At 38.9% G+C, this 26,816-nt stretch overlaps 2 protein-coding genes across 2 annotated transcripts; both read right to left on the reverse strand.

The window, feature by feature from the left end:
* Positions 1 to 793: 793 nt before the first annotated feature.
* Positions 794 to 17,810, reverse strand: LOC122839787 (MAGUK p55 subfamily member 4-like). The gene is made up of 21 exons (XM_044131752.1): positions 17,740 to 17,810; positions 16,060 to 16,126; positions 15,578 to 15,699; positions 15,419 to 15,496; positions 14,381 to 14,464; positions 14,161 to 14,292; positions 11,355 to 11,436; positions 11,162 to 11,247; positions 9,693 to 9,764; positions 8,072 to 8,268; positions 6,996 to 7,054; positions 5,951 to 5,968; positions 4,802 to 4,843; positions 4,693 to 4,722; positions 4,248 to 4,286; positions 3,184 to 3,351; positions 2,820 to 2,900; positions 2,110 to 2,203; positions 1,922 to 2,030; positions 1,215 to 1,349; positions 794 to 1,076 (listed from the first exon to the last, which is right to left on the reverse strand). Exons 2-21 carry the CDS (start codon positions 16,088 to 16,090, stop codon positions 891 to 893), a joined length of 1,845 nt encoding a protein of 614 aa, XP_043987687.1. The 5' UTR covers positions 16,091 to 16,126; positions 17,740 to 17,810; the 3' UTR covers positions 794 to 890.
* A 7,659-nt stretch (positions 17,811 to 25,469) lies between these two features.
* Positions 25,470 to 26,384, reverse strand: LOC122839788 (olfactory receptor 4E1-like). Its single transcript, XM_044131754.1, has one exon. It carries the CDS (start codon positions 26,382 to 26,384, stop codon positions 25,470 to 25,472), a length of 915 nt encoding a protein of 304 aa, XP_043987689.1.
* Positions 26,385 to 26,816: the final 432 nt, after the last annotated feature.

The following is a 26,816-nucleotide window of genomic DNA, read 5'->3' on the forward strand; positions in this document are numbered from 1 at the left end:
CACAAAAATTCATGAAGGCATGAGTGCAACTTCTTTCTTGACAAAATTTGAAACAAAAATGGAGTACCGCCAGGTTGTAGGATTTTTCCTTTGTCTTTGCTAAAAGACCATTTCTCCCGATAGCGCTAGATTCTTGTGTTTGTTTTGGTTGTTTACCCAGAATGCCCTGCACTATAGTTCGCTTCCTGTCTTGGAGCGATCCCCAGTCTGCTAGCATCAGAATTCACTTCAACCAAAGCGAAATCTAGGTTTGTAAGTTTGTTTTCTTTTTGGTCTGCATCAGAGTTTGAGTACACATTCACACCTCCCCAAGCAAACTAGACTTTTTAGGCAAAAGGATTAAGAGTTTGATTAAATCAGTCAAGAGTACTTGCTCTGAGCCTCATCGTAACAGGGGTTGATGGACTTCATGAAGGTCATTCCTCAAATTTTTCCTAAAATAAAGACAGGTATTTAGAGATCCGAAGTGCATACCGAAGAGTGTATCTTTTTTCCTCCATACAGGCTTTAATAATGAAATCTTTAATCAACTATTAAACTGAACTTTCATTGTCCAACCCTTTCAGAATGTCCTTTAAGTCTTTAGATTTCATGTTGCCTTGTCTATGTTGTCAATTAATTCATCATTTTATTAAGTGCTAATACTTCAGTGACTCAAAATTTAACTTGAGGTAAACAGTTTAGCATCACGGACAGACAGAAATAACCCTGTCGACTGGTAGACATTGGTAGAGTTGAGACTGAAGAAAATCTTTTATTTAATGAAACTATTATAATATTAATACCTAATGATACTTGTGTGCAAGCTTTAGTGACATTATTCCTATCCGTCCACAACGCCGTCACCGTTTGGCCGTATTTAATTCGTCGGCTCCCCGTCCTCTCCTGGTCTACTCCTCTCCATGCAGCCAGCTGACTGGGATCCACTGAGGCTCGTTCTGCGCCTGCTGGATGATGGAGCAGAGCTGCATGCAGGCGTCCTGCAGGTCGTCATTCACCACCACGTTGTCAAAACACTGTTTGTATTTGGCCTCGATAAGCTGAGACGTGTCCTCCAGCTCCAGAAAGTCTTCCTCCTGAGTCACAAGAAAGGGAAACCTTTCATCTCTTACTTCCATGACATTCAGCACTGCTGGTTTGTTCATTGTAATGCTGCTCCATTCCAGTCCAACCTGTTAAATCACGGTAGAAATGAGACGCATGGGGGCTCTTACTGTGAATGCCCTGTTGACAGCGTAGCTGGTGATGATCCTGGCGTTTTTCCGGGTCTGTCTCAGTGTTTCTGGGCTCGGCGCTTTGATGAAAATCACGTACGGCTTCAGGTTCCTTAATCGCAACAGATGGATGCCCTGGGAATCAAATAGGATAAAAACAAAACGTAATGATCTCTGTCTGTCACAAAGAACCACTTGGGAAATCATTCGTCCTGTTTTCCATCTTACTGCATGACAGACGTATGGTGATGCTCATCCCCTGGATTTTACACGCTACATACATGATACTGTTTATACCGTAAACAATATCATGTACAATTATGCATAATTCACATCTATAATTTTTCTGCGTATCATATATATATTTTTTTAATCAGCCTGTAAATCTAACTACTAGATCACATCATGAACAGTCTGTTGTCTTTTGCACTGCTGCCGTTTACCACAGTTTATTCATTGGATCAATTTCAGATTCATTATTTAAATTACACAGCTATAATCACTCTAACTAGTCTTTATTCTGTAGATTCCTAATTTTTAAAAATATTTTCTTCTACTGTACATAGCTTGCTAGCTAGTTGTCAATTTATCACGTTAGCTAGCGGCCTATTTATCTAGCTGTCTAGTAAGCTAGCTGTCACTAGGTAGCAGTTTACCTAGCAAGCTGTTCATCTGTCTGTCTGTCTATCTATCCATGTTAAACTCACAGGTGGTTCAACGTCGATGATGCACATCCGTCCTCGTTTTATCACCTCATCAATAGCATCAATGCTGGTTCCATACAGGTGGCTCTTACTCTCCCCATATTCTACAAATCTGAGCATAAAGCAAAATTCAGTTTATCACAAGTAGTGCGCAACGCCAGAGATAAATGATGTAAGTAAAGTATCCCTACCTGTGGTTGCAGACCATATACTCAAACAGCTCTTTGGTGACAAAGTGGTACTCTCTACCTGCCTGCTCCTCTTCTTTCATTGGACGGGTTGTGTCTGGGAGAACACAGTGTGTCGTCATTTATTCATGGTATTAATAGAGCCCTAAAATGAAACATCGTGATGTTTAGAATCTTCTTTCTCTCTGGTCCCTGGACGCCCAGTATTATTTGTTGAAAATGTCAACTGACTTTTTCCTGAATTATTTTTGCTGTATTAAATGTTGCAGTCAAATTCACTTCTATTCACCTTTAACACATAATTTGTGGTCTTCATGAGACTTGTAGTGGAGAGCAGAATACTGCCAACAATAAAAAAATAAAAATAAAAATAAACTGTTTTGGTATCAAAGTGTGTATTGTTGTGCAAATTAGATAATTAAGGCATTATTTTTGCGTCACTTTTTATATTCAAATATCAGTGATGAGAAATTGTTATTGTCTTATTTATATAGTTTGGGGATATATAAATTATTGTTCAGTTCAATTTAGGTTCAGCTTAATTAATTTAAGTCTAATAAACCGAAACACAGAAATTGTAAACGTCATGTCAAAGCCCAGCATCGATAAAAACATAATTTTCTTGTTTTGTTTTTCTTCCATTTCTTTTAATACTGTAAAAACAGAGTGAAGCCGTTAAACTAAACTGTGGTGAACGAGTTGAGGTCACATACGCGGTACGGGTCCCTGGAAGGTCGACGGGTTCAGTTTGATGAGTCTCTTCCTCAACTCATTGACTCCGACTCCTGAAGCTCCTGTGTTAGGAGGACACACACGCAGAGATACTTTCTCACATCCGACTAACTTTTTGTTTGGTGAATGATCTAAAATGTCCGAGCGCAACAAAAAACAAAAAGAAGGAAATCAGTCGAGGGAGTCGTGTTATTTGTTGTTGTTGTTTTTTTTTTTTAAATGGCGCAGTGATTATTTAACTATCAAGATAAATAAACTTCTGTCCTGATATGGTTTAGTACAAGAACATGAAACATTTTGAGAATATGGGTGTTTGGGTGTGATTTGGGCCAGGTCTTCTCTCACCTATGAGGATGATGAGGCGGTGGTTCTCCTGCGGGAGGCGCTGGTACAACGCCACCTCCTCATATGGGGAGGACAGAGCGCTGCTGCTGGGCGAGCAGGAGGTGCAGGACTGCCGCCTCCTCTTATAGGACGTCCTCCTCCAGAGGCGGAAGCTCCGGCGGAAGCCAGCTGAAGTGCAGAAGTATTGTTACGCTTTTGACTGAAAATAACAGCATTAAATCTGATACAACAAGTTATCAAAACCAATGAAAGTATGTCTTTTAGCTTTAACGACTGGTGACTTATTGTTGTTATTATTATTAACATTATTAGATGTCGCAGGATGAAAAAATGCCATCTTTTTATGATTTTGCTACTAGAAAATGTACTGCAAGAAAACAAAAGTCTTACAATTGTTCGTCTGGCTTCTAGACAATAAATATGTAAGTGCAAATATCTTAGTAAACTTGACATAAAACAGAAATAACTTACAAGTAACTTTTCACCAAGATAGAGGAGCTTGTTTTAAGACCATCATTTCTTAATATTTATGAAAAAGTGCACATTCCCCTGCCAGATTATTTCACTTGTAACATGTTTAAAAGGTCTTGTTATAAGTCAAATAATCTGCCAGGGGAACAGGCACTTTTTAAAATAAATATTAAGAAAGTATGGACTTAAAACAAGCTGCTATATCTTGGTGACAAGTTACTTGTAAGTTAGTTCTGTTTTATGACAAGTTTACTAAGATACTTAAGCTAGAAACAATGCTCGGTAAGATTTCATGTCTTTGCAGTGCAGTTGCATTCAATTATGTAAAATATAAATTAACTGCGCTAGCACTGCACTTTTCCAGTCGTACTCCGCACTATTCAGACATTAGAGGAGGCGAGTTTGGCAGAGAAAGTTCATGAACTCGGAAGTAAGTTCTGGATTTCGTTCCATTTATTTGGAAACTCACAATGAGAAACAAATGTGATACAGTTAGTGAACTGACTGGACAATTTTCAACAGTCTGACTGAAATAAAATTCCTGATGATAAACAGGTTAATTCTGCTGTGGATCCAGGAAGAAGGCGACTCACCCAGGTAAATTCCTTCAGTGACATCTGGGTCCTCCTCATCTGAAGACAAGAAACATTCAGTCTTTATTCTCTTTATTGTTCACAATAAGAAAAACTGAATTGTTATAGTAAAAATTAACATTCATCTGGTTAAAGGGTTGCCCTTAAAATTATAGCTAACCAAGAAAATCTTCACTTTCATGGCTTCTTTTGTTTATTTAAATAAATAAAATCTCAAAACTATTAGGTTAACTCCTGCTTCCCGCCATATTCAACAACTTCTTATCTAGTTATTAATTCCCAAATATTTCTGACTTTGTTTGTTTGCATAAAACAGACGTCGATCAACTCCACAGACTTTATCTACAGGGTTAAAAATGAGGAAATCTGAATTACTAAGGAGTCTAAATCCTGTTTGATTACATCAATTAGATGAACTACGACTGTTCTGGACAAACTTACCCACCAAAGTTTATGTCTTTGTTTTTTTCCATATCTGTGGGAAGGAGAAACACGTTTTCTTTAGCAGGAGTCGGTCTCCAGCGTATCAAACTGGATCGGACCGGCGCCGTTACCTGTCAGGATCCTTTTGCCATCAGCGTGCGTCAGATCCTCGTCTAAAACCCACAGAATGCGAAAGTTAAACTTTGTTTCCACACAGCAACGAGTCAACAAGGCAGCGCGACACATTGGTGACCGAATGACGAAATCAAGAAAGACTTTAAAAAAAAAAAAAAATTACAGCAGAGCATCAGGATGTGGTTGTTACGTCAAAAAGAGATCCAGCAGATTTAACAGAAACAACGTGGAGTTAAGATGATTTTTTATTTTTTTTTTTTACTTATTTTTAAAAGGAACCAACAAGATTATATAAAATACACACCGACGTTTTTCACAGAGTTTATTAACATAGATCAACTGTTAACACCTGCAGTTAAAACCAGATATCAGAATAAATCTTTTCTTGCTTTTTCTGCCAAGGTTGGTGTTATTTACTAAATGCTAGAATAGCAATAGACTTATTTTCACTCTATTTTGTAATTCTGAAATTTACATATACCAAGATTAATTCGGCGAACAATGCACCGTTTGTTTACGTTAAAGTTCTGTCGGCTTCAGAGCGATTCAGTGAAAACGTTTGAGCTCAACTGAGACGTTGAACCATTAAAAAACCATAAATCAGTTTTATCAGGAGAAATGAGGCAAAATTAAAGCTATCCAAAGTCATACAGTTTAAAAAGAACATTTTACCCAAATACAAGGAAACATTTGTAAATGTATGACTTTAAAGAAAGTAACAAGAAATCTGATTTAAAAATAACTTTTTTCTGTCTGACATTTAGCAAATATGAAAAATAATTAGAAAATTTGTTAATTCTAGCAGGTACATTTGGACTGATTGTGTCTGTCTATATCCATATCTACTTTCAACTCTAAGTGTGGGGGATAAATACGTCTTTCAATTTAAAAAAATACACCATGTTGATTTGTTGTAAAAAAAATATTTCATGGCAAAGAAAAACACTGTGGGAAATCTAGAATTGTATGAGGACGAAAATTTCAACCTGGGGCTTCAGCTAATGTCTCAAAATGAAACACATTTATTCCTGAGATGATCATAAAAATGCTTCTCCTTTAATCCACATAACCTTTAAAAAAAGGTTTAACTTAAGACACTTTTAGATGGCGAACATTGTGGTAACTTTAGTGGGTGTGACACTCACCGTTATCAGCCAGGCTGTCTTCAGTAGGCAGCGAGGGAAACAAACAGCTGCTATTTAAATGGAACAAGGCAGAAATATGGAGAAAACCACTAGATCATTGTTAATTATATCTGTAATATGTGTATATAAATGACAAACAAGGGAGGCAATAGCAGCTTCGGTTTTACACCCTTAAAAAACACTGTTAGACTTCACAGAAAGACAATAACCGGTAAATAAATTGGTTAAAGGGATATAACAAATTACTCCATGTAGTTTATAATGGGATTTATGTCCCGATTACACCAGTTTTATCATTTGCAGCAATTTGTAGGAGTGTTTATTGCACTTTTTCCACTGTTGATTTTGTAACCATGTAGTCTGTTTGCAAGAACTATGACTTTGCAATGAGAAACCTTTAAAAGTGGCATCAAAGAAGATCAAAACTACAGTCACAAGTAGAAGGCTTGTCGCCTTTTAGAGATACAGAGAAAAGATATATCAGACAATAAACAGCTGTAGTTTTGGACAGTTCAGATCAGCTGGCTAAAAATGTAAAACATCTGGAGGGCCTGGATGTGTCACTACCTGCCTTTCCATTATAAATGTGTGCAAAACCTTGTCGATATTCTGGTGATGTTGAAAAAAAAAATAGAGTTTTGCAATTGCGTTGTTTCCATTCAGTTTGAACCGCAATTAAAATCACGGGTGAATAAGTTTGTTCACGGGGTAAGTCATTCGAAACATGCTGCGCCATCATCCTCCAACTACTTCCTGTTGTCGTCTTCTTCTGCGTGGTGTTCGCCAGTGGTAACATCTGGCTGCTGATCACGTGACTCATGTTACAAAAAAAGTGTTTCTGTTGCACTTTTGCGAGATAAACCAATTCCGATGCTGCCGATAAAACCGCCTCATCCTGTCGCTGAAACTTTTCATCGGCAGAAAAAGAGTTTCCTCAAAATCGCTGTGTTTCTATTAAGCCAAATTTATTTTCCAAATGTCAAAATGTGATGAATACAGCTGGAGAAACCCACATGAATGCAGAGATAATGATAAATATTCTCACAGGGCCTGATGCACGTGTGAACCTGGGATGGATGACACCACCACTGCTCCTTGTGTTTACTGTGAAGAAAAAATAGAGACGAACAGGGAAATGACTACAGCTGCAAGTTGTCGAGTAAAGATCCAGCACTCAACAAGTACAAATCATGCATTTAAAGCCATGAAAGAGAGAGCCACCGAATGGAGATTAAAAATGAGGCAAAGTCGTCAGAATGCTGAAGTGAAAGATTAAGTTCTGGTAATGTTTGTGTGGGGAGATAGTTAGAATTAACATAATTCTAGTTCTGTGCAGGTATGAATTAAAAGACAGTTTGTCTCTACTTTAGGGTCCATTTATTTTTTATTATTCACCTGCACCAGGAACACTTCTGTAGCCAAGCATTGACGATTTGTAGCCAAATACACTGCTGTGTCTCTGTGCAGCGACAATAAAGTAAGCCTGTAGCGGTGACAAAGTTATTAATGGATCAACCAATCAATTAATTTTATTTTGCTAATTGCTGCAATATCAATTAACAGATTTACCATCCGTGTCTCACATTGAAAATCAAACTGGAGTAGGGTATAAAATATAAAGAAAACGTGTTTAAACATTTAAAAATAGTAGTTGTGTATTAGAGGGGTTAATACTGAATTGTTTAATTCTTCTTGAATTATTTAGAAATCTAATAAAGGACTTTTCAACGACAACAAAAAAAAGGTTAATAAAATGCAAAGATGAAAGGTTAACGTTTTGGCAAACCTGTTGCTCCCTCTGGTGGCAGTTTGAGCTGCTGGCAGGTTTCTGTGTGTGTGTGTGTGTGTGTGTGCGTGCGTGTGTATTTGAACCTGGTTTTTATGTCCTGGTGGGGCCCTATTTCTGTCCACAATGTGGGAATGTGGGGACCATTTCTCCTTGTGGGGACATTTGGTCCCCATGAGGGGAAATTCTGTTTTAGGGTTCAGGGTTAGTGGTTGGATTTAGAGATATAATGTGAAATAGGTTTCGACTAGGATTGGGGTAAGTGTTTGAGTTAAGCATATCTGACTGAATGGAAGTCAAAACAAAGTCCTAAGGTGTGTGTTAGTGTGTGTCACCTCCTCAGCATGTTAGCAGAGGGAATTAGCCCAGCGAAGGAAGCGCCGCAGGGCAGCTTCCTGGCCTGCCACCACAGAGCGTCTGATTGGTCGACCACCTCCAGCAGGTCGCCTCTGCTGAAAGCCATTCCTGCAACCGGACAGGGGATGGAGGAGTCCTGCAGGGGGCAGTAGTCCACCATCGCCCTCATGTACACCTTAAAGACAGACACCAAGATCAACAGAGAGATACTGTAGGAGCCATTTCTCTATTTTCAGTTAAATCTTAGTATTTAGATTATGTATCTTATTTTATTTTTGCTTACTTTCTGATTAATTTGCAACTAGAATTTTTGTTTAATTTGTTATTTAAAATAAGTTCTTTGGTTAGTAATTCACTTAATTAGTTAATTTCAGTTTGGGACGTGGGTGTTTCACGGTATAAATATGTAGGTTTTAGGTAGCTCATCATGCACGTGGATGGTCATACAGTATTTTACCAGTCATCAGTCAGTCAATCAGACAGAGAACAGGTGCAGGGATCAGAGCAGGAGAAGCAGAAGAATCCGGTGGTGCCTGTAACTTGCTTGTCTGAACAGTGGAATAAAACAAAGAACTGCATTTTGACTTTTGTGATCTTTTTGGACTCCGTAAGCCAGAATGCACAGTGCATCAGGTGACTATTTGAGTTGAATTCGCCTTTTGCTTGGCTCACCTTAAAGTCTTGAGTTTTTGATTTTTGAATTTAAGTTTTGTACTAATAGTCACTACGGATACTTAGCATAAATGGAGCTAGCATCTTCTCTTTTCTTTTTTTTTTTTTGTGGAATGGTTGTCCAAATGTTGCAACGCTGCATTTCGTTTTCCACATGTCCAATGTGCTTTTAGATGATTTTATATATATATATATAGTACAGACCAAAAGTTTGGACACAATTATGTGTCCAAACTTTTGGTCTGTACTCAGTTGGTTAAAAAGTAATTTGAAAAATCCACTTGACAGCATTTAGTGTACTGGTTGTGAGGAAAGAAATGTAGTTCATTTGTTTAATTATAATAGACAGAACGTGAAAGAACATGCTATAAGATTACAAACTAACCTTTTGAACCAGCATATGATGGGTTGAAATTGTTTTCCCCCCAAATACATAAAACTTCATCATTAGCGGCTTTGTGAAGTGACACAGTTTGATTAATATACAGCTTTAACATAACACTGACAACCACTTTAAGCTTAAAGTCACCTTAAAGTCCACAGAATCACCTGGAATCAGAATAAAAGTACCTATGAGAGTAAATAAAGCATAAATAAAGTCACCTGAACCAGAGCTCTGCTGCTCCACATTTCTTGCCCTCCAACTTCCTGTCTGATTGCAGCACTGTTTCCTGATTGGCTTAAAGCTTTACCAACACGCATGACGTTTTTAACTTTAAGTCCTTTATCTCCTAAGGTTGCACATCCCAAAGTGGAGACACTTTATTGGATCTCCACTTCCTTACAGCTCATTTTGGAAAACATTCTGCATGCACCTTTCCAAGGCATTTGATATATATAATTGAACTTATTCAATTCAATTCAATAAGTTAATGCTTTACATATTTTTTGTACTTACTTTAGACTCAGTTTAAACCTTTTTCTTACCGGCTTCTGGCTGCTGGTGACCTGCGCTGACCTCGGGATAACTTTGAACAAAATAGTTCCAATCGAACCGTTCTGACGGGGAGAAACACAGACAGAGCAATAAATATGACTGAAAAATGACTAAATATGCACAGATAAAACATTACCAGAAATTTGGTGTCTACAAATTAAATCTAAAATGACTTACAAGAAGGGGTGATAGTGGATAAAAAGCAAAGGATGCTTCAGGATTTCTGCTGCTTCCTAGTTATTATTAAGCTACACGTAATAATGTTCAAATGATATTTACAACATTTAACTCCACTACCAAAGTCAATAAAATCCATCCCACAAATTAAAAGTTAAAAGGAAACCAAGCAGAATATACAAATGTGATTCACTGGATGCATTTGATTTTAATGAATTGTCAATTCTCTCCAGAACAGTGGAAATATGTAAATATTTCTTTACCTTTACAAGAATTTACTGAGATTTGTTTCCCTCAAAAGAATTAATCCACACATTTGTATTGTCACAAATGATAATAAATAAATAAAAATAGACATATAAAGTTTTCTTCAGCTTTTGCTGTGTGATTTGTGGCATCATGCAGTAAATGATATAATGCTTTTTTATCATTTATATTCATTTTAAAAATCTCATTCTTATGCTGCCAAATAACATAATATTCAGATTTCTTTTGACCAGATTAAACAAAGGTTACATAGAATTAAAAAATAAGTTTTTAAAATACAGTGACTGATAGAGTGGCACAAAGATGAAACCATGAAAGGGCATTAAAAGGGCAGCTTTATGTATTTTCCAGGCACTTTGTGGCATTTTATAGCACAATCAAGTAACTATGTTTCCTTCAGTTGTTATAAAACTGCTGTATATATCAAATATGACTTAAAGAAAAATTGACTGTAATTTAACACCTTGAAATTGAGCATTCAGGAAGTCATCACAACATCTTTCCTCCATTAACCCTTTGTACAAGCATTGTTCTGAGAAGTAGCTCCTATAATGAGCTCAGCTGATGTTCAGCTCCAACAGATGTTTGCTAAGTGCTGCTGCTGGCTAGTCTGAAGGAGCTGAATGGGGGAGTTGCAGGGGAGGGCTGCTCTGTAAGATGGAAGCTCAGAAGCTTTTAAACTGCAGCATGGAGAAGGAGCTTTGTCCCTGAAGGCGGAGCTAGATCCACCCAGGTGTTTTGCATGGCTGAATGGAGATGAAAGGATTTCTCAACCATGCATGAAAGAATCAAGGCAACACTCCAGGTATGTTTCTGATGAGGGAAAACATTATAACATGACGTAAAGTTCTAAAAAGTCAATTTTACATAATACTGCCCCTTTAATGTCATTCAAGCAAAGTTGCCATTTTCTGTAAGAAGAAAAAAAAAAAAACACTCTTCTTAACTTCAAGCTCATTTTAAGCTGGCTACAATTATAAACAGGCCTATTTTTTCCACATTCAGATAAACCTACCAGTATCTGGATGACCTTTTCTGGTTCCAGTCCCACCACTGAGTTTCCATTCACCTCCACTATAAGGTCACCAGGATGAAGGAGTCCTGAAAAGGAAGTCAGTGATAACTCCTGAAAATATTTGTTTTGTCCTTTCTTAATCAAATACACTCTCCAGCAGGCTCACAGACAGCTGTGAAGAGTTTTCTCTCACCACTGCGGTCTGCCAGTCCTCCATGAATCACTCGGGCAATGTAGATGTCTCCCGTCACCTCCTCCCTCCTTATAGTCGCCCCCTGACAGACAGAAGTGACTCACCTGTAATGCCTTCTGAAACTATGCAGAATGCCTTCAGACAGGAATGTAGAAAAGAGTGGAAACCCAGTAGTGTAGTGGGAGAAAATAATAATAATCAGAATGGCTTCAGAAAAAAAAAAAGATACGTCTTTCAGGAAGGAATCTGAAGAAAATGTATTATTTCCAACCAAACATTTGGGTGGCATGTAAAGACACAACCAGGAGGTTGTGCTTCAGACAATTGTACAAATAATTCCAAGTTTTATGAAAGCTAGCTTTGAGAATGAGAGCTTCGCATTTGCACTTTTACTAGAAGTACACATTGATTTTAATGTTTTACCAAATATTTTGTTTATCAAGATTTAATTTATGTAAAAGCTGGATTTTTTTTCTCTCCTTCGGTTCCCATTGTTTAGAGTGATGTTTGCCCATAAAGGTCACCATATTGTTTTACAAGCATGCTGCCAGTATGGATGACTGAAATAAGAGCTAATTTTTGGAAATATTTATCAATATATTATTTGTCATTTTTTAAAAGAAAATAATGGGATGTCGGAAAGAAAATTGCCTAAATATGATTTGGTATGAAGATTTTACGTTTAAGCCCCAAACAGAACAGCAGCATAAAATGATGGTTTTGATGAGAAAATGGGAACAATTGTCACAAATAAACCTAATGAAAATTCAAATTAAGTACATAAAAGTTTTTGTACCTTTCGTTTAATTTCGTTTTACATTCTTCAGTTGATCCAGTAAAATGCAAAACTGTCTGAATTTGTGGCGAGAAAAAGTTTATATAAATTTGTAAGAAAAAGATTGGTAAATCAGTTTCCCCTGTTTCTAATGACGATGCAGACATTATTTTTAAAATAGCTGCTTATCTTTCTTCTTCTTGCTTGTTGTCAAGCAGCCCGTGATGTTGCAGTCCTGCTTGTCTTCTTGTTGCGCTCTTGCAACCGCTCCATTGTGGAATCGAATGCGTCCGTTATGGTCTGCAGCTTCTGATCTCTTGCAGGGCTTGTTTCCTCCGTGTAATCCCTTTGGGCTGCGGTATCCTGCAAAACTGTCTGCACAGGAACCGGCAGATGTAGAAGAGGAGGAGGAGGAAGAAGAAATGGAGGAAGCAGACGAGTGCGAGAGCGGCCGTGGATAAGGCGTGGGAGGTTTGCGGATCGTCACCGGAGATAACGAGGAGACTCTTGGCGGCGGCGGCGGCTGACGGTTCTGGTTCGGCCTGCATGGAGGAGACGTTTCGGGGTGGTTTCTGGCCACAATGATCCCCTGGAGCTTATCGACCACCTCGGCGAGAAGGTTGAGGGCCTGGACGTTTTCTTCGACGCGGTCCGTGATAATTTCTGTCGCCGCCACCATTTTCTGCTCCAGATGGCGTACGTCCTGGCTACTGTGCTCGACATTGCTGGCCACGGTCTGAACCGTGGTCCTGAGCTCCTCCATGCTGCAGGTTTTGTCGAACTCAGGAGGTTGATGATGTTTCTGCGGTTGCTGTTGTGGTTTGTTGTGATGTGGAGAAGAGTTGACCGCACATGTAGCCCTTAAAGACTCTTTCTGACAATGCCTCACAGGATTTGGGAGAGTGCTGACTCCTTTTTGCCTAGTAGAGGTTTGAGTTGCAGGAATGACCGGTGCTGTGTTGACCCTACCAGGAGTCAGAATGCTCCTCGATTCCCCTCCTGGAGCAACCTTTTTGTACATGAGGGGAGAGTTAGGAAGACTGACAGAGTAGGCCGGGATTGGAGGGGGAGGGTAAGAATAGTCATCACTGCTCCCTCCGCTAGAAGCATCTTCCTCTTTGTTGGGCATGAGTCTCTCTGAAAGTACCAGTAGGTGAGAGCAAAAGAAGAAAAGTAGAGAAGGTAAGAAGGTCCATGAAAGCACGGCAATGGAGTCAAGTGATGTGTTTTTCCCAAGGTTTAATGTTGTCATGAAGGAAATGATGAAAGGAATGAATGTGCATTTGATGTGAAAGATGTGCGGATGTTGTTCCTATGGAATGTTTAAAAGATAAAGATGGATCCACATCATGAAAGGTTGATGCCAAGAACACTGGATGGACGCGATGATGACTGGTGATGGGTTGAGTCATCATAATTTTTCACCCTTGTGACTTTGGTGACAATGGAGACAAAACACCGGTCGGTTCTTTTCTTACCAGAACCTGTTTCTTGGTTCAAGACACCCGGAGCCGAGTGGTTGAGCCTTCGCTTCCAAAGTTCTGTGTTTTGTGGACATAAACGACCACTTCCCATTGACTCGTAATGGGAAAGAAAGCAGCAGGGTGGATTTCCATGGAGAGCCAGACGCTTGGCCTCGCTCTCTGCCATTCTGAGCTCCTCCCCAGACCACGCCCTCCTTGCAGGGATCAGATGCTCCAAAGTGAGTCGACGAAGACTGCTCCAACGGCTACGGACCACTCCGACCCGGTCTTCTGAACTTCTGGAACCCTTTTCACTCTTGGAGCATGAACAAGAAGAAACTCAGGTTTTTTTTAGGGTTTTAAGAGGGTTTTTGGTCAGTTGTCATTTTCTGTTTGGGCTTCAAATTCTCGGAATACATGACCATTACAATGAAGAAATGTTACATCTTTGAACTGTTTCAGGAAATCAATTAAGCACTGGTTACGAGATAATCAAAATTACATTATATTCACTAACTTCTTTCTTTCTTTATTTTTTTCTCTTACAGAAACCATACTTATATCTTACCAGGGGCTGGTTATTCTTTACAAGACAAACGATCCTCATGGCCTCCTCGTCCTCTGGTAACTCATCGGGCAGCGGAGAAAGGACGGGTAAATAGTCAGACTGCGCCACGCTGTCGTGAGACGATAACAGGGCCTAGTGGACACATTCATGCGTGTTCAGACATCAACAGTGATGTTGTCTGAATGAGGTAGGGAGGTTCTGCTGGAATTCAAAATCAGACCTGGACATGTGGTGAGCTGAGGAGGTTGTAGAGCTCACGAGCTTCAGCCGAAGGACGGTGCGCTCTTTGTAAGATGGCCAGGATCTGACGAAACAGGCAAGAAAATGGATGAACAATGAACCATACATTTCTCCAACGTTCTGACAACGTTTCATACCTGAATTAATATGACAGGGAACAGAGTGACATGAACATATTTCCTCCCAATAAATGTTTTTGCGGTTTGCCTTATTATAGCTACAAAGTTTAGTGTATTTATTAGTTTGATACAAATAAACTGAGATTTTCTAGAATCCAAAAAATACTATTAAATCAGCTTGGGTGACTGCAATAGCACTTCTGGGCAACTGCCAGGCCAACAAGACTTGGCAAGTTTGATGTTAATGGTCCTGATATGAAGTTGTAAGAATAATTGGTTGAAAAACAAATAAAACATGACAATATAAACACAACACAGCTAGAAAGGGCCATGTCAGAAGAAACAGATCATCTTGAAAACTTAGGATGCATTCAGACTGGATAGTCTGGTAGACTCGGTTCACTTGGGGACTAAAATTGTGACATTTGTTACATTTTCAGAACTGTAGTTTGCATTCACAATCCACTGTCAAACGACTAAAACTAACTGAAAAACCTGTTCCCCCCGTCGCCTGTGGTGGCGCTGCTACTGAAGGAATCGACACAAAACCTCTGAAGAAGACCAGCGCAACTTTATTCTTCACAAAAACTAAACAAAAAGAGAGTGGTGTCAGATTCTAGCGGTTGTAGGATTTCTTTGTTGATATACATTATTAGTCTGGACGTGGCCTGTTAGCCGCTAACGCTAGCGACGCTCCCGCAGGCGCCATTACTACGCGGTGAGTCTGTCCACTAAACCAGGCTTCGAACAACACAAGTGTTCACTTCAACCAAACTGAGTGGTCCACATCAGAGCTGGATGGCACATTCACACCTCCCCAGACAAACTCTCTAAGCAAACGAACTAGAGTTTGATCGAATTGGACTAAACAGGTCTGGTGTGAATCCACCCTTTCTCACCTCAAATAAGAGTCCGGAGGCACAAGGTAGAAGGGGGCTTGGCGACAATCTCTGGAACTGCATCAGGCACTCGTAAATCTGAAGACGTAAAACATGCAATTGTATAGGAATTACCCAGCTCCATAGTAGGTAACATGCTTTGTTAAACCATAGAAAGACCTTTAGCAAGGCGCGCAGCCATGGAGCGCTCAGTAGTTCATGCAGAAGCTGAGAGCCACTAATGTTTCTGTTGACGGCCTCACTAACATCCTCCACAACGCTGGATAATACTTCGCTGATCCCTGCAAGCATACCATAATAGAAACCTTAGAAGCATCATTTTGCTACTGATTATTGTAATGCCAAATACAAGGTGAAATTTCTAAACACATTTCTAAACAGTGATTTTGTGATGTCAGAAAATCATGGTGAAAATTTCCTCCATAAGAGTGAAGACTTTTCCCCCTCAGATCTCCATAAAAAAACATGTCTGCATCAGTGAACCAATGTTCTAGTTGACTAACTTATACTAATTATAACTAATTATACCCAAACCTCAGTTGACTATCAAAGTAGAACTGAAGCTCATTGAGTTGAGATTTGTCAGACTCTATTGAAGGTCTCAAACAGGTGTGTGTCTCTGAATGTGTTTGTTTTCTCACCATCCTCCATAGTTTCTCTCATGGTGATCATGCAGAACCACCATAGAAGAAAAAAACGCTATTTCTCCTGTAAAGAAATCACACAAAACACATTATGATGTCAACACTGAAAAACATTACAGAGCAAGTCGAATCTTCCCTGTGTGGTCAGGATATTTGTTTGTAATGCAAACTTAAAACAATGTATTTACACATCACATGTTTTACAGGTATGCATGTTTCTCAAGCAGGTCAACTGGTGCCAAAGAGAACCATGATATTGCTTCAATCAAAGAGCAAATATAAGCAACAAATGGAAATCCAAGAACAAGACAAAACCCCAATGTTCTCAAACAAAAGATGAGCTTAGTAGTTCAGGTATCTAAATATTGTATATGATATTTTTGTGATGTGAAGCTTGACAGTCCTGCTGCCTAATCAATATTTTCTTGTCAATACCCTATCGATATCACTCTGGTCCCTGGTTTTGATTTCAGTTTGTGGCTGGAGCTGTTGACAGATGGCTCGTCTGAGCTTTCTGTCATAGACTAAAGCAGCTCAAATTAAGGTGGACAGGTTGAAGGCAGCTGCTGGCCTTAATGCTTATCACTTTTAGCATCTGTGGTAAAACAAGCACATGTAATCATGTTCCCAAGTGGAGGAGTTTAAGTATCTCATGGTCTTGTCCACAGATGAGGGGAAAATGGAGCGGGAGATCGATATCCAGGTTGGTGCAGCGTCTGTACCGGTCTGTTGTGGTGAAGAGAAAGCTGAGTCAAAAGGCAAAGATCCCGATTTATCAGTCGATCTACGTTCCTATCCGAATCTGTAGTCACAAATATTGGGTGGTCACTGACAGAACGGGTGAGAAGCTCAGTCATCCAGTAGCGACTCAGGGTAGAGCTGCTGCTCCTCCAGGTCGAGAAGAGTCAACTGAGCTGGCTTGGACATCTGATTAGGATGCCTCCAAGGTCAGGTGTTCCTGGCACGTTTAACGGAGAGGAGACCCAGAAGAAAACCCGGAACACACTGGAGGAACTACGCTTCCTAGCTGACCTGGGAACGTCTTGGGGTTCCCCCTGAGGAGCTGGCCCAAACGGCTGGGGAGAGGGAAGTCTGAACCTTCTTACTTAGGTTGCTATCCCAGCAGCCCAAAGAGGAAAATAGTGGTTGGATGGATAATTAAATAAAAACAAGCAGTGATTTAAAATTTGATTGACAGTATTTGAGGAAGAAAAATAGTGGTGCTTTTGAAAGGCCTGGAAATAGGGCAAGGAAATCCCTGTTTTATACCAGTTTACCCGGTTATTCTACATGTTCTTATAACCTGCTTCCTGAAGTCCACTGTGACCATAAGCTTGTGTAGAAGGAGTTGCTCCTAAGTCAGTGACCCCCTGCAATCAGGAAGGCTTCCTTTGATAATATCTCATCAGTTGTTCTTAGACACCAAAAAGCTGCACTATATTCTAACTAACCCGTATATTTGATTGGATTGATCTGTTTACATATTCTGGCTATAAGTCAGATTCATTTGCCTTGTAAAGTGCCTTGAGATCACATTTGTGTAAAATAAACTGAATAAACTTGAATAAAAAGGCATTTTTCCTTGTGAGAAAGACAATAAATGCTTAATGTTAATCGGTTTAGTTTGTATTTTTCTCATCTGTACATTTAAATGCATAAAAAAACAAACTCACTTACATCCGGTCAGCTCACAGACAACAGCATCCAATGTGCCTTTCTCCCTTAGGTTTGGGTTTCCTGAGCGTGTCGATTTGAGACGGAGTGAATCGGCAGTGTGAGCATGTCAGCCGCAGCCAAAAGTGACTGACATGGAGGTTAGTTTACAACCAAACCCAACCTGACACTAATCCTCTCTAACCCAGCTTAATCTACCAACCTCTCCCTCTCTGCCGCCACTTCATCCCTCTTTCTCGATGAAATTCACAAATCTTTTCCATGTTTTCTTTTGTGTAGGACTCAATTCATTGCACTAGCTTTCTTTTACATTTTTGTATTGTGAGGGAATTCCTTTTTTCAAATTTTGTCCTTTCCTTCCCTGTTTTACTCATTCTGTGTAGCTCAGCGGATCACAAAGCTTCTTAGTCGGTCGCTGCTTTTAGCCACAGACACACAAACCCACACACTGTTCTTTATGAGGACCTTTGGTTACATAATCTATTAACCTAACCTGATGCCAGATTAGGTCTTAACCCAAATATCCAGGTGTTAAACTATATGCAAATACTCCTTGAGCTTTCTGAAAGTAAGAACTAAAAAGCACTTCCTTACTTTTTTAAAGGACCCCACTTGTGGATATTAAGGGCAACTTGGTAGCAAGTGGTCCTCACGTTGCTCTGTCAGCAAGTACACAAAAATGGAATAAATGCATAGTTACGTTACATTAAATCCCACTGGAACATCTGGGTGCTGAAGACGCCAGCTGCTTGCAGCTGTGTGCCTGTGTGTGTGTGTGTGTGTGTGTGTTAGGAGTTATCCTGGTACAAATGTCAGTGGGTCGCCTCTTCGGAGATTACCACTGATCCCACAATCACAGAAACAGAGACGGAGAGGCCGCACACAGGAAAAGATGGACGAAGACATGGCTTCCACGGCGGGAGTGATGGTTACCCACTGCTTTGTCAACCATGCAATATGTGTGTCAATACACCAATGTGACTCATACATCCAGATAATCTGCATAAAATTGATTTTTGATTATTTTTTAGTAACATCAATATCATTTTCCTCACATAGGTTTACAAGATAATGTCAGAAGGTAAATCTGTCCTTTACAAACGTCTTTGTCACCAAGAACTATTTGTATGTGGACAAGCGGTGCAATGGAGCAGAAAATAGGTATGTTTGCAAAACTCCGGTGCTAATATTGACAATGCCTGAGTATGTGTTGAAGAACAATGTAGTTCACAATGGCTGCATAAAACGTATGAGCCAAATGAAATGATGCAGATTCATGTGACTTGTGAATTAATTTAGTTAGTTTTAGGAAAATAAAACACCAACTTTTATTGTAGTTAAAGTTTAGTGGCTTGGCTCCAGTTTTGCTAGAGTTATTGACTCTGTCCAAATCTCATGAGACATTGAGCTGTTGACCAACTCTACAATTACTTTTGTTTGTGACTAGAGATGTAATTAAGGAGAAGTGTTTGGGTGCTCTCTAGGGAATCTGTAATGACCTGTATGACCCATCATATTAGGTCAGTTCAAAGCATCTCTCTGATCATTTAGATGTATGCAACAGCATCCCAAGAGTCTTTCTCACTGTGACCAACTGGGTCCTCATTAGTGGGTATAGACTGGCTGTGGACATCCAGTTCCTGAGGGATGCCCTGCTGTTTACCAACGTGCCCACAGAGGACATTAATGACAGTGGCAATTCAAAGTTTCCAGGATGCCAAAATGTAACAATCAGTGTCACAAACTTGCTTCAAGGACTGTTGGTTCTTTGGAAACAAATTGCCTAAGTTGAGTTTGAACATGGAACGTGAAGGATGTATCTGATAATATTTGATATTAATGCCATTAATGACCCAACGGTTTGAAAATACAGAAGTTTTTGATACCAATGGGTTGAAAATATCAAAACTAATCAGTAGTTTAAATGTCCTGTAGAAAACGGCCAATTCTTCCAACTCAAAGACAGGATAAACCCCATCTACTCATTGTTTTCTATCTCAAACTATAACATCATGCCATGTTTTTTTCTTTATTGGTTGGGTTGTACAGTTAATGACAGCAAATGAGTTTTCTTAGGTCCATATAGGCCTTTTTACAGGGAACTTCTAAACACAGACTACCTCTTCTTTGCCTTTTCATGGGGCAGTCACTGCAGCTGTTCACTTACGATGCATAAATAGGAACGAGTAAGTCGCAGCAGCACTACAGTTTATACGATATATTTCACACCTACAAACTAACAGTGCTCTGTTGTTCAGTCAATTCAGAGAAATACGATTTGTGGGTCAAGTTCAATCTACCAGTTCTTAAACTGGTAATAGCATAACTCACACTGGGGCATGCAGAGCACATAGTGGCTTTAAAGAGCACTTTAAAAGGAATCAATGATAAAGAGTGTATCATGTCATTCTCTCATCAATCACATCCCTGTAATGTTGCTTTGACTCATTCATGTACGTCTGAGAAATCCTCAGGCCTCCCATGGTATTAACGAGGGCCTTCTCATGCAACACACCAACTATATTAACTGTGAACTATTTCATTCTGGCGGCCACAACAGTCAGTAAAACTGGTTAGTGAAGGTCACCACGAACAAACTGATTATTTGTACAGTACAGACCAAAAGTTTGGACACACCTTCTCATTGAATTCAATTAGAAAGGGTGTCCAAACCTTTGGTCTGTACTGTAGGTGTATCAGACAACATTACCGGCGTTTGACTGAGCTCAGGGCTTGTATCAAGACCATACAGTGCTGGATTCTCCACATCATCAGGTGTCAAACCTGAAATAAAATCAACTATTAATATCCCGCGTACAGAGTGTGATTCACCCTATAGTAGAAATACCTGCGTTTTGACTGGTGGCTTAACCTGGAGGCAAAGCCAAGGCGGCAGTATCGACCCAGAGTTGATTTACCAGAAACCATTTGCAACAGACATAGGCTGGTTTTCTTCAGAGAAAATACAACATATTTTATCTACATTGAGGAGGCGACGGGATGCGTCTTCTCCAAATTAACTGTTGTTTGCATCTAGGAGTGGCAGAAGAGTTATGCTGCCCTCTAGTAATGGTCGCAGTCAATGCAGTGTAAGACAAAGCTTTGTCAACCGCGAGGACCGAAATAGAGTCTGGTTTGCATACAAAATACTTAAGATATTACAGTGAGTACACTAATTGAATATAACATTACATCTTTAAAGAATTCTGACACCTCAACAAAGTATTTTTAGCATATAAAAAGTTTGAATTATAAACATTTACAGCCAAGTGAAACCTTCTCTATTTGTGTTTTTGCTGTCTATTCACCTAGTTTTAGTTTTTGATTGTCACACCTGCTTTGCATCTATTTATACCTGTCAATAAACATAATCACTGTTTCCAAAATTAATCCAAAGTCTTTGTCTTAGTTTGTTTTCTTTTATTGTTCAGGTAAGGCCTTCTTATATTTCGTATTTTCTGTTTTTTTGAACAACCAGATCAGAAGCATCTTTGATTTTGTTGTAAAAAAAAATCTTTAACTTTTTTACCTTAAAACTTTGTCTAATTTTTTTTTTTATCCATTGCAATATATGTGGATTAGTTTTTCCCTAAAACAAGGTCTTTAGTCGGTGAAAGTTGCAAAATGCACAATTTTGCATACTGATAGTTTCCAAGTGTCAAAGTCTGTTCACATTTCACATCATGGTTTCTTCACTGTTTTTGTAAGACAAATGTTTTTGAAATCCACAATCAGCAATAATACAGCAATATTGGGCTTTAAAAGCCAGCTGTCAATAAAGCAACCATGTCTTACACCATACAGTGACATGTTGGGTGATTAAATGAAGAGTCTTAGAGGGAACAAAATGCACCTAAAACACAACTTTTCTCCATAATAATAAGGCAAATATCCATAAAATTTAGCCACTGATGATTTAAAATCCTTTAACATTTATTACATATCAACAATATGTTTTATGTATTTATTTATTTATTTTTAACATTATGCATAGATACATTGACATGAGGGTGAAAGAAAGTTTTCCCTAACTGGACTAGTTTAACAACACTTTGTAAATCCCAGTGGTTCAGCTCATCGTAGCCACTGGGTGATAATTAACTGTTCTGACTTGGTTCTAGTCAGGCCAGTCCTCTGAGGCCGGTCCTGTTTACCTCAGTGCAGTTAAAACACATGGGAGGCCAAACAAAGGACACCAGTCACAGTCATTAATGAACTCTGACAGGTCAAGAGAGACCGCTTCATGCCGAGGTTCTCTAAACATGTTGCATCACGCTAAGTGGAACTGGCTCTTTCCTTTCAACTTAGACACACACTCGCAATGCAACGCAACAACTTTCGTCACTTTCCAAACAACCTTCTGGTAACTTTGTAACTCTGAGGTACACCTGGTTTCAGGGTTTCGCAAATTAAGTTATTAATATAGAAATAATTCATTTTTGACAGCCGGTAGAGATGGGAATACATCCTTCACAGAAATATTAAAGAATAACAGTTTGTCCCTGACTTTAATACTGAGAATTGTCCCATGCTTTCCTAAACAGAAAAGCAACGTTTGTGAAAATTATTAGCGAAAACCATGTGAGATCTTTCACAATGTGCTGGAGAAAACAGACTTCTTTAATCCTCTCTTTCTCCAGATATCAGGTGGCTGATGACATTAATGTCCACACAATTAATGACTTAGTGCTACTATGTCACCTAATAATTCGTAACCATGGAGAAAGTACACCATCACGTAGCTTAGCATGTACAAAAAAAAGGTTAGCATCTAGACTTTTGTACCTTTTCAGTTATGGTGTAATGGGAAATGCTGTTTATGACCTAATTGTATAAATCATTTGACGTGTTCTCAGGTAGATTTGATCAAATCAACAAACATTTCAGAAAGAAGAATGTATGGACCGATTTGTAAGCTATTCCAACTTTTGTAAATATCACCGTCTATCAGCCTCAACTAGGGTGCTAGCTTGAATTATACAAGTGGAAGCCATAGCTATACTGGCAAAAATAACAATCGCATTTGCTCTGCTCAATAGTCCCGTCCCTTACTTCTGATGCCTGTCATGGCGCCTAAACATGATTGAACATGATGCCTACGTTTGCTGGAAACTGCTGCAATAGTCAAGAAAACTTCAGAAATTGGTTTGTTACCAATTCCAGATTTCTACATGTCAAAGACTTTAGATTATGTTGGTTTTTTTTTTTTTAAACCCTGCTTCATGTTGTCAGACAGGTTCTGTTCAGTGACGTGCGGTCAGGGGAGGCAGGTGAGGCAGTGCCTCACCAGCCATCATGGAAAGAAAGAAAATATATAATCATAACGTAATTTAAATTGTTATATTCATCCGGTGGTTTGTACTAAAAAATATTTATTTTTCATGTAGCTTCACCAATTTCGATTTTTATTTGTTCAAAATCGCTGAATTTTCTTATTTTCCCATTACACAATTAATGACTTAGTGCTACTATGTCACCTAATAGCAGAACCATGGAGAAAGTACACCATCACGTAGCTGTAGCATGTACAATAAAATGGTTTAAACAAATTTAATATGTGAACTTATTTCCAATAATTTAGCTTATGTATATAATGTACAGTGCTTTTTGTCACCAACTGTGTTTGTGTAACGTGTTTCGTGTAATGAGCGATTATAAACGGCAGAGAACAGGTTCGAGGTGAGGCAGGCAGTTCTCTTGCCTCATGGCAGGGGGCGCTCAAGATCCCAGACGTTCGTCTTGTTCACTCCTCAACTGCCGAGTAAGTGACAGCGAGCTAGGCTAAACGATTCGGGAAGCAAGTCAAGTGCAGCGATAGATTATAATAGAGAAAGTGATTTTTTTTTCTCTCGCTTATCCCGACTTTCGACATGGATGACTACATTACAACACTAAAAAAGTTTTCTCAAGTGGACTTTCAATCGAAGCAGGAGATAATATGTGTGTTTTGTGAGCTACAGTTTGTATGTGTAAGGATGCAGAAGTGAAACATAACCTGTAAACTGCTGTCAATCTATGCATCTATTTGCAAATCTGATTCTGATGACGTCAGTGCCTCACCAGCTATGAAGCTCACTGCACGTCACTGGTTCTATTGTAGTGATTTCTCTATTGAAATTTCTGGCAGTAATCAGGTCTGGATGTGGTAGGTGAAACTGAAAACATGATTTTCCTCGTGTTAATTAAATTAGGGATATTTACAACTTTCCTCTTAATCTTCTATAACACTGATTCGACAATGAGAGTAGTGCATAAAGAAGATTTTTACATGTGGGAGGATTTTTGTCCTTTGTCTCATCTGTCAAAATAAAAGAAATGCTAACTTTCTTTCAACTCCTTGAACTTCTTGACTCTAAATATTTCAAAAAATTCATTTTAAACATTTCTTCTGGTGTTTTTTTTTTTTCCATTCCTGGCATTTCAGACATCAGGTTTGTTCAGAAGATCTAAGACCTCGTTTCATGGGGTTTCTGTATTACCATGGCCTTGTTGAGAAATGTTTAGACTGGTTGTCAGAAATAAATGTTCATCTAGAGCTTTTATGTAATTCTGCTGTTTAAAAACTTGCTTTAAATTAAAATCCTGTAGTACAGATGAATTTGTCATAGCCATAGTTACCGTACATTTTAGTTACATTTACTCATTTCCTTGAGTACCGTTTTGGGGAAAATATTTTTAGGAGAAATTATGCTGCACAAAACCTTTTACTTTTACTTGAGTAATACGTTAACGCTACTAGCCTCTCTCCACTTCAAATACCGTCACTGAATAAAAACATTTTAAGCTTACCTGGACCAGACCCACGCCTGCAGTTTAGGTTAAAGTGAGACCTCTTGTTTATTCACAAGCTTTGTTGTTTTAATGTCGTTCTCTTTCTGTTGAAATGTTTGTACTCTTACACTCCTACAAATACTTTTCCATTTATCCTTCGTTCAAATATGGGCCAATTATGTGGCTGGAATAGAGCAGCCAGTCAAGCTAACAGCTAATGTTGGTGTGGCCTCTTACCTCATAACAAAGAAGGGGGGAAAAGACTGCTGGAAAGGGAGAACAAAATGGAAAATACAGCAAATAACATTTTTTATAAGAAGGGCCTGAGCGGTTCAGTCTCAATGGATGTATTTTGGTTATTTCAAGTTGGAAAAAAACAAAGCAATGATCACCGAAAATCATATCGAGCGTAAATTTTGACGTCGACAGGAAAACCCCCCCACAAATCTGCTGAATCACCCGAAGCAGTGGCGCCCCCTGGAGCACGCAAAAATGTAAACGTCAACAATTCCACGTAATATTTTTCATGGCGTATTTTAAGAAGTAATATTTAAAATAAATAAGCTACACAAAGGAGAGATTTTTAGAATTCATCTTTTAATTGATTTTAGCCCAAAGACATTCCTACATACAACACCACCAAAGGCAGGCATTAATAATTGAGATATGTAGAACAATTAAAAATGTATTTACAATGAAAGGCCAAAACATTACATAAAATAAACAAACTTTCTTTAGCTTTATTGAACAACCAATTCAGATATAAAAAAAAATTTCATATTAAGGCAAACATTTTTTTCTCATTATTATAAATATTTGAGAGACAGTGATTAATGTGAATAGCTTTGCTTTGTTTATTAAACAAATCTGAGAATCACACCAAAGATAGGTAATATAACAATGTAATATATAGGGCTTAAAAAAAGAGAACCAAAAAAATGACAAAACCTTAAAACAAATAGTCACTTTCCCCTCGTTTGGGAGAACAACCTTCTCAGGTGTTTATAGATTTCTTTCATTTTCAGTCCGTAAATGACTGGATTAAAAAGAGGACTGCACATTATTATACACATCGTCATTGCAAACCGTGCAGTCTTTGAAATGTCAGATTCCAGTCTCACAATAATCATGTCATAAGCAAACAAACAAGAGTAGTTGATTAACACCAGCAGGTGAGGTAAACACGTCTGCACAGCTTTTTTCCTCACATCCCCACAGCTTCTATAGGCCACTATAAATATAACTGTGTAAGTGAACAATATGAAAACCATGGGAAAAACAGCAATGTTGAATACGACAACTAGGCCGTACATGAGCAAAACTCTTGAAGCCACACAGAAAAGATAATTCACAGAATTGTTGCAGAAAATGCCTCTCAAAGTGAAGCTACAGAGCTTGGAATTGGCATTTCCAATGAAGGGCACAACGATGTGACAAGCAGGTACAAACCAAGCTAGAACGAGGAAAACACTCACCGTTCTTTTTCTCATGATCATATGATATTGCAGAGGTTTACATATTGACACAAATCTGTCAAAAGCCATGGCTGCTAACAGCAAGTACTCTGAACAGCTTAGAGTGTAAAATGCAAACGCCTGAATGAGACAAGCCTGGTAAGACACAATCTGCTCCTCTGATAAGAAGTCAATCAAAAGCTTCGGGTAGATGGAAGAACTGAAAAGAATGGAGTTGATCAGCAAAGCAGCAATAAAGATATACATGGGCTCATGGAGGTTCTTGTGAATCGCAACCAGACAAACGACTGTAGAGTTGCTGGACAGGATCAAAACATAACCCGTGACCATGATGGAGAAATAAACGTACCGATATTTTTCCAACTCCACATGGCCACTGAGATTAATGTATGTTACATTCATGTTACAATCAGCAAGCAGGACGATGTTAAAAAACTGACAGAAACAAGTAAGTGAGACAGGCTTAACGTCTAAAAGTGTTGCTCATGAGAAAAAATAAAAATTCTACTGGTGTCTCGTTTGTGTACGGGTCGTCATTCCTCTGTACGCTCTGAAGGAAAATGGAGTAAGATCACCTATTTAAAGTCACTCCTTTAACCGCTGTGGGATTCAGTCTATTCCAAGTGGAGCTGTTGGCATGTTAACAACTCCAAGTGTGTAGAAGTGTGGAAAACGTGTTACTGAAGAGCAGTGATTCAGGTTTTTGACATTGTTTCACGCAGTAAACATGACATTTCACATTGAACTGTAACATTCACTCAGTGTTGTGCTGTTTCTACTTAACGGGTTAATATTCCTTCATGCTGAGTCTGTACGCTCAAATGCAACCACACT

The sequence above is a fragment of the Gambusia affinis genome, linkage group LG11 (assembly GCF_019740435.1).
Source record: "Gambusia affinis linkage group LG11, SWU_Gaff_1.0, whole genome shotgun sequence".
In the NCBI taxonomy this organism is placed as follows: domain Eukaryota; kingdom Metazoa; phylum Chordata; class Actinopteri; order Cyprinodontiformes; family Poeciliidae; genus Gambusia; species Gambusia affinis.

Bases quoted from the DNA above. Each gene is read 5' to 3' on its own strand.
- LOC122839787 (XM_044131752.1), bottom strand. From the start codon at position 16,090: ATGATCACCATGAGAGAAACTATGGAGGATG. The intron at 15,700-16,059 runs GTGAGAAAACAA...GTATGCTTGCAG, and splicing joins GAGAGAAACTATGGAGGATG to GGATCAGCGAAGTATTATCC. The intron at 2,031-2,109 runs GTAGGGATACTT...CTTTATGCTCAG, and splicing joins TATATGGTCTGCAACCACAG to ATTTGTAGAATATGGGGAGA.
- LOC122839788 (XM_044131754.1), bottom strand. From the start codon at position 26,384: ATGAATGTAACATACATTAATCTCAGTGGCCATGTGGAGTTGGAAAAA.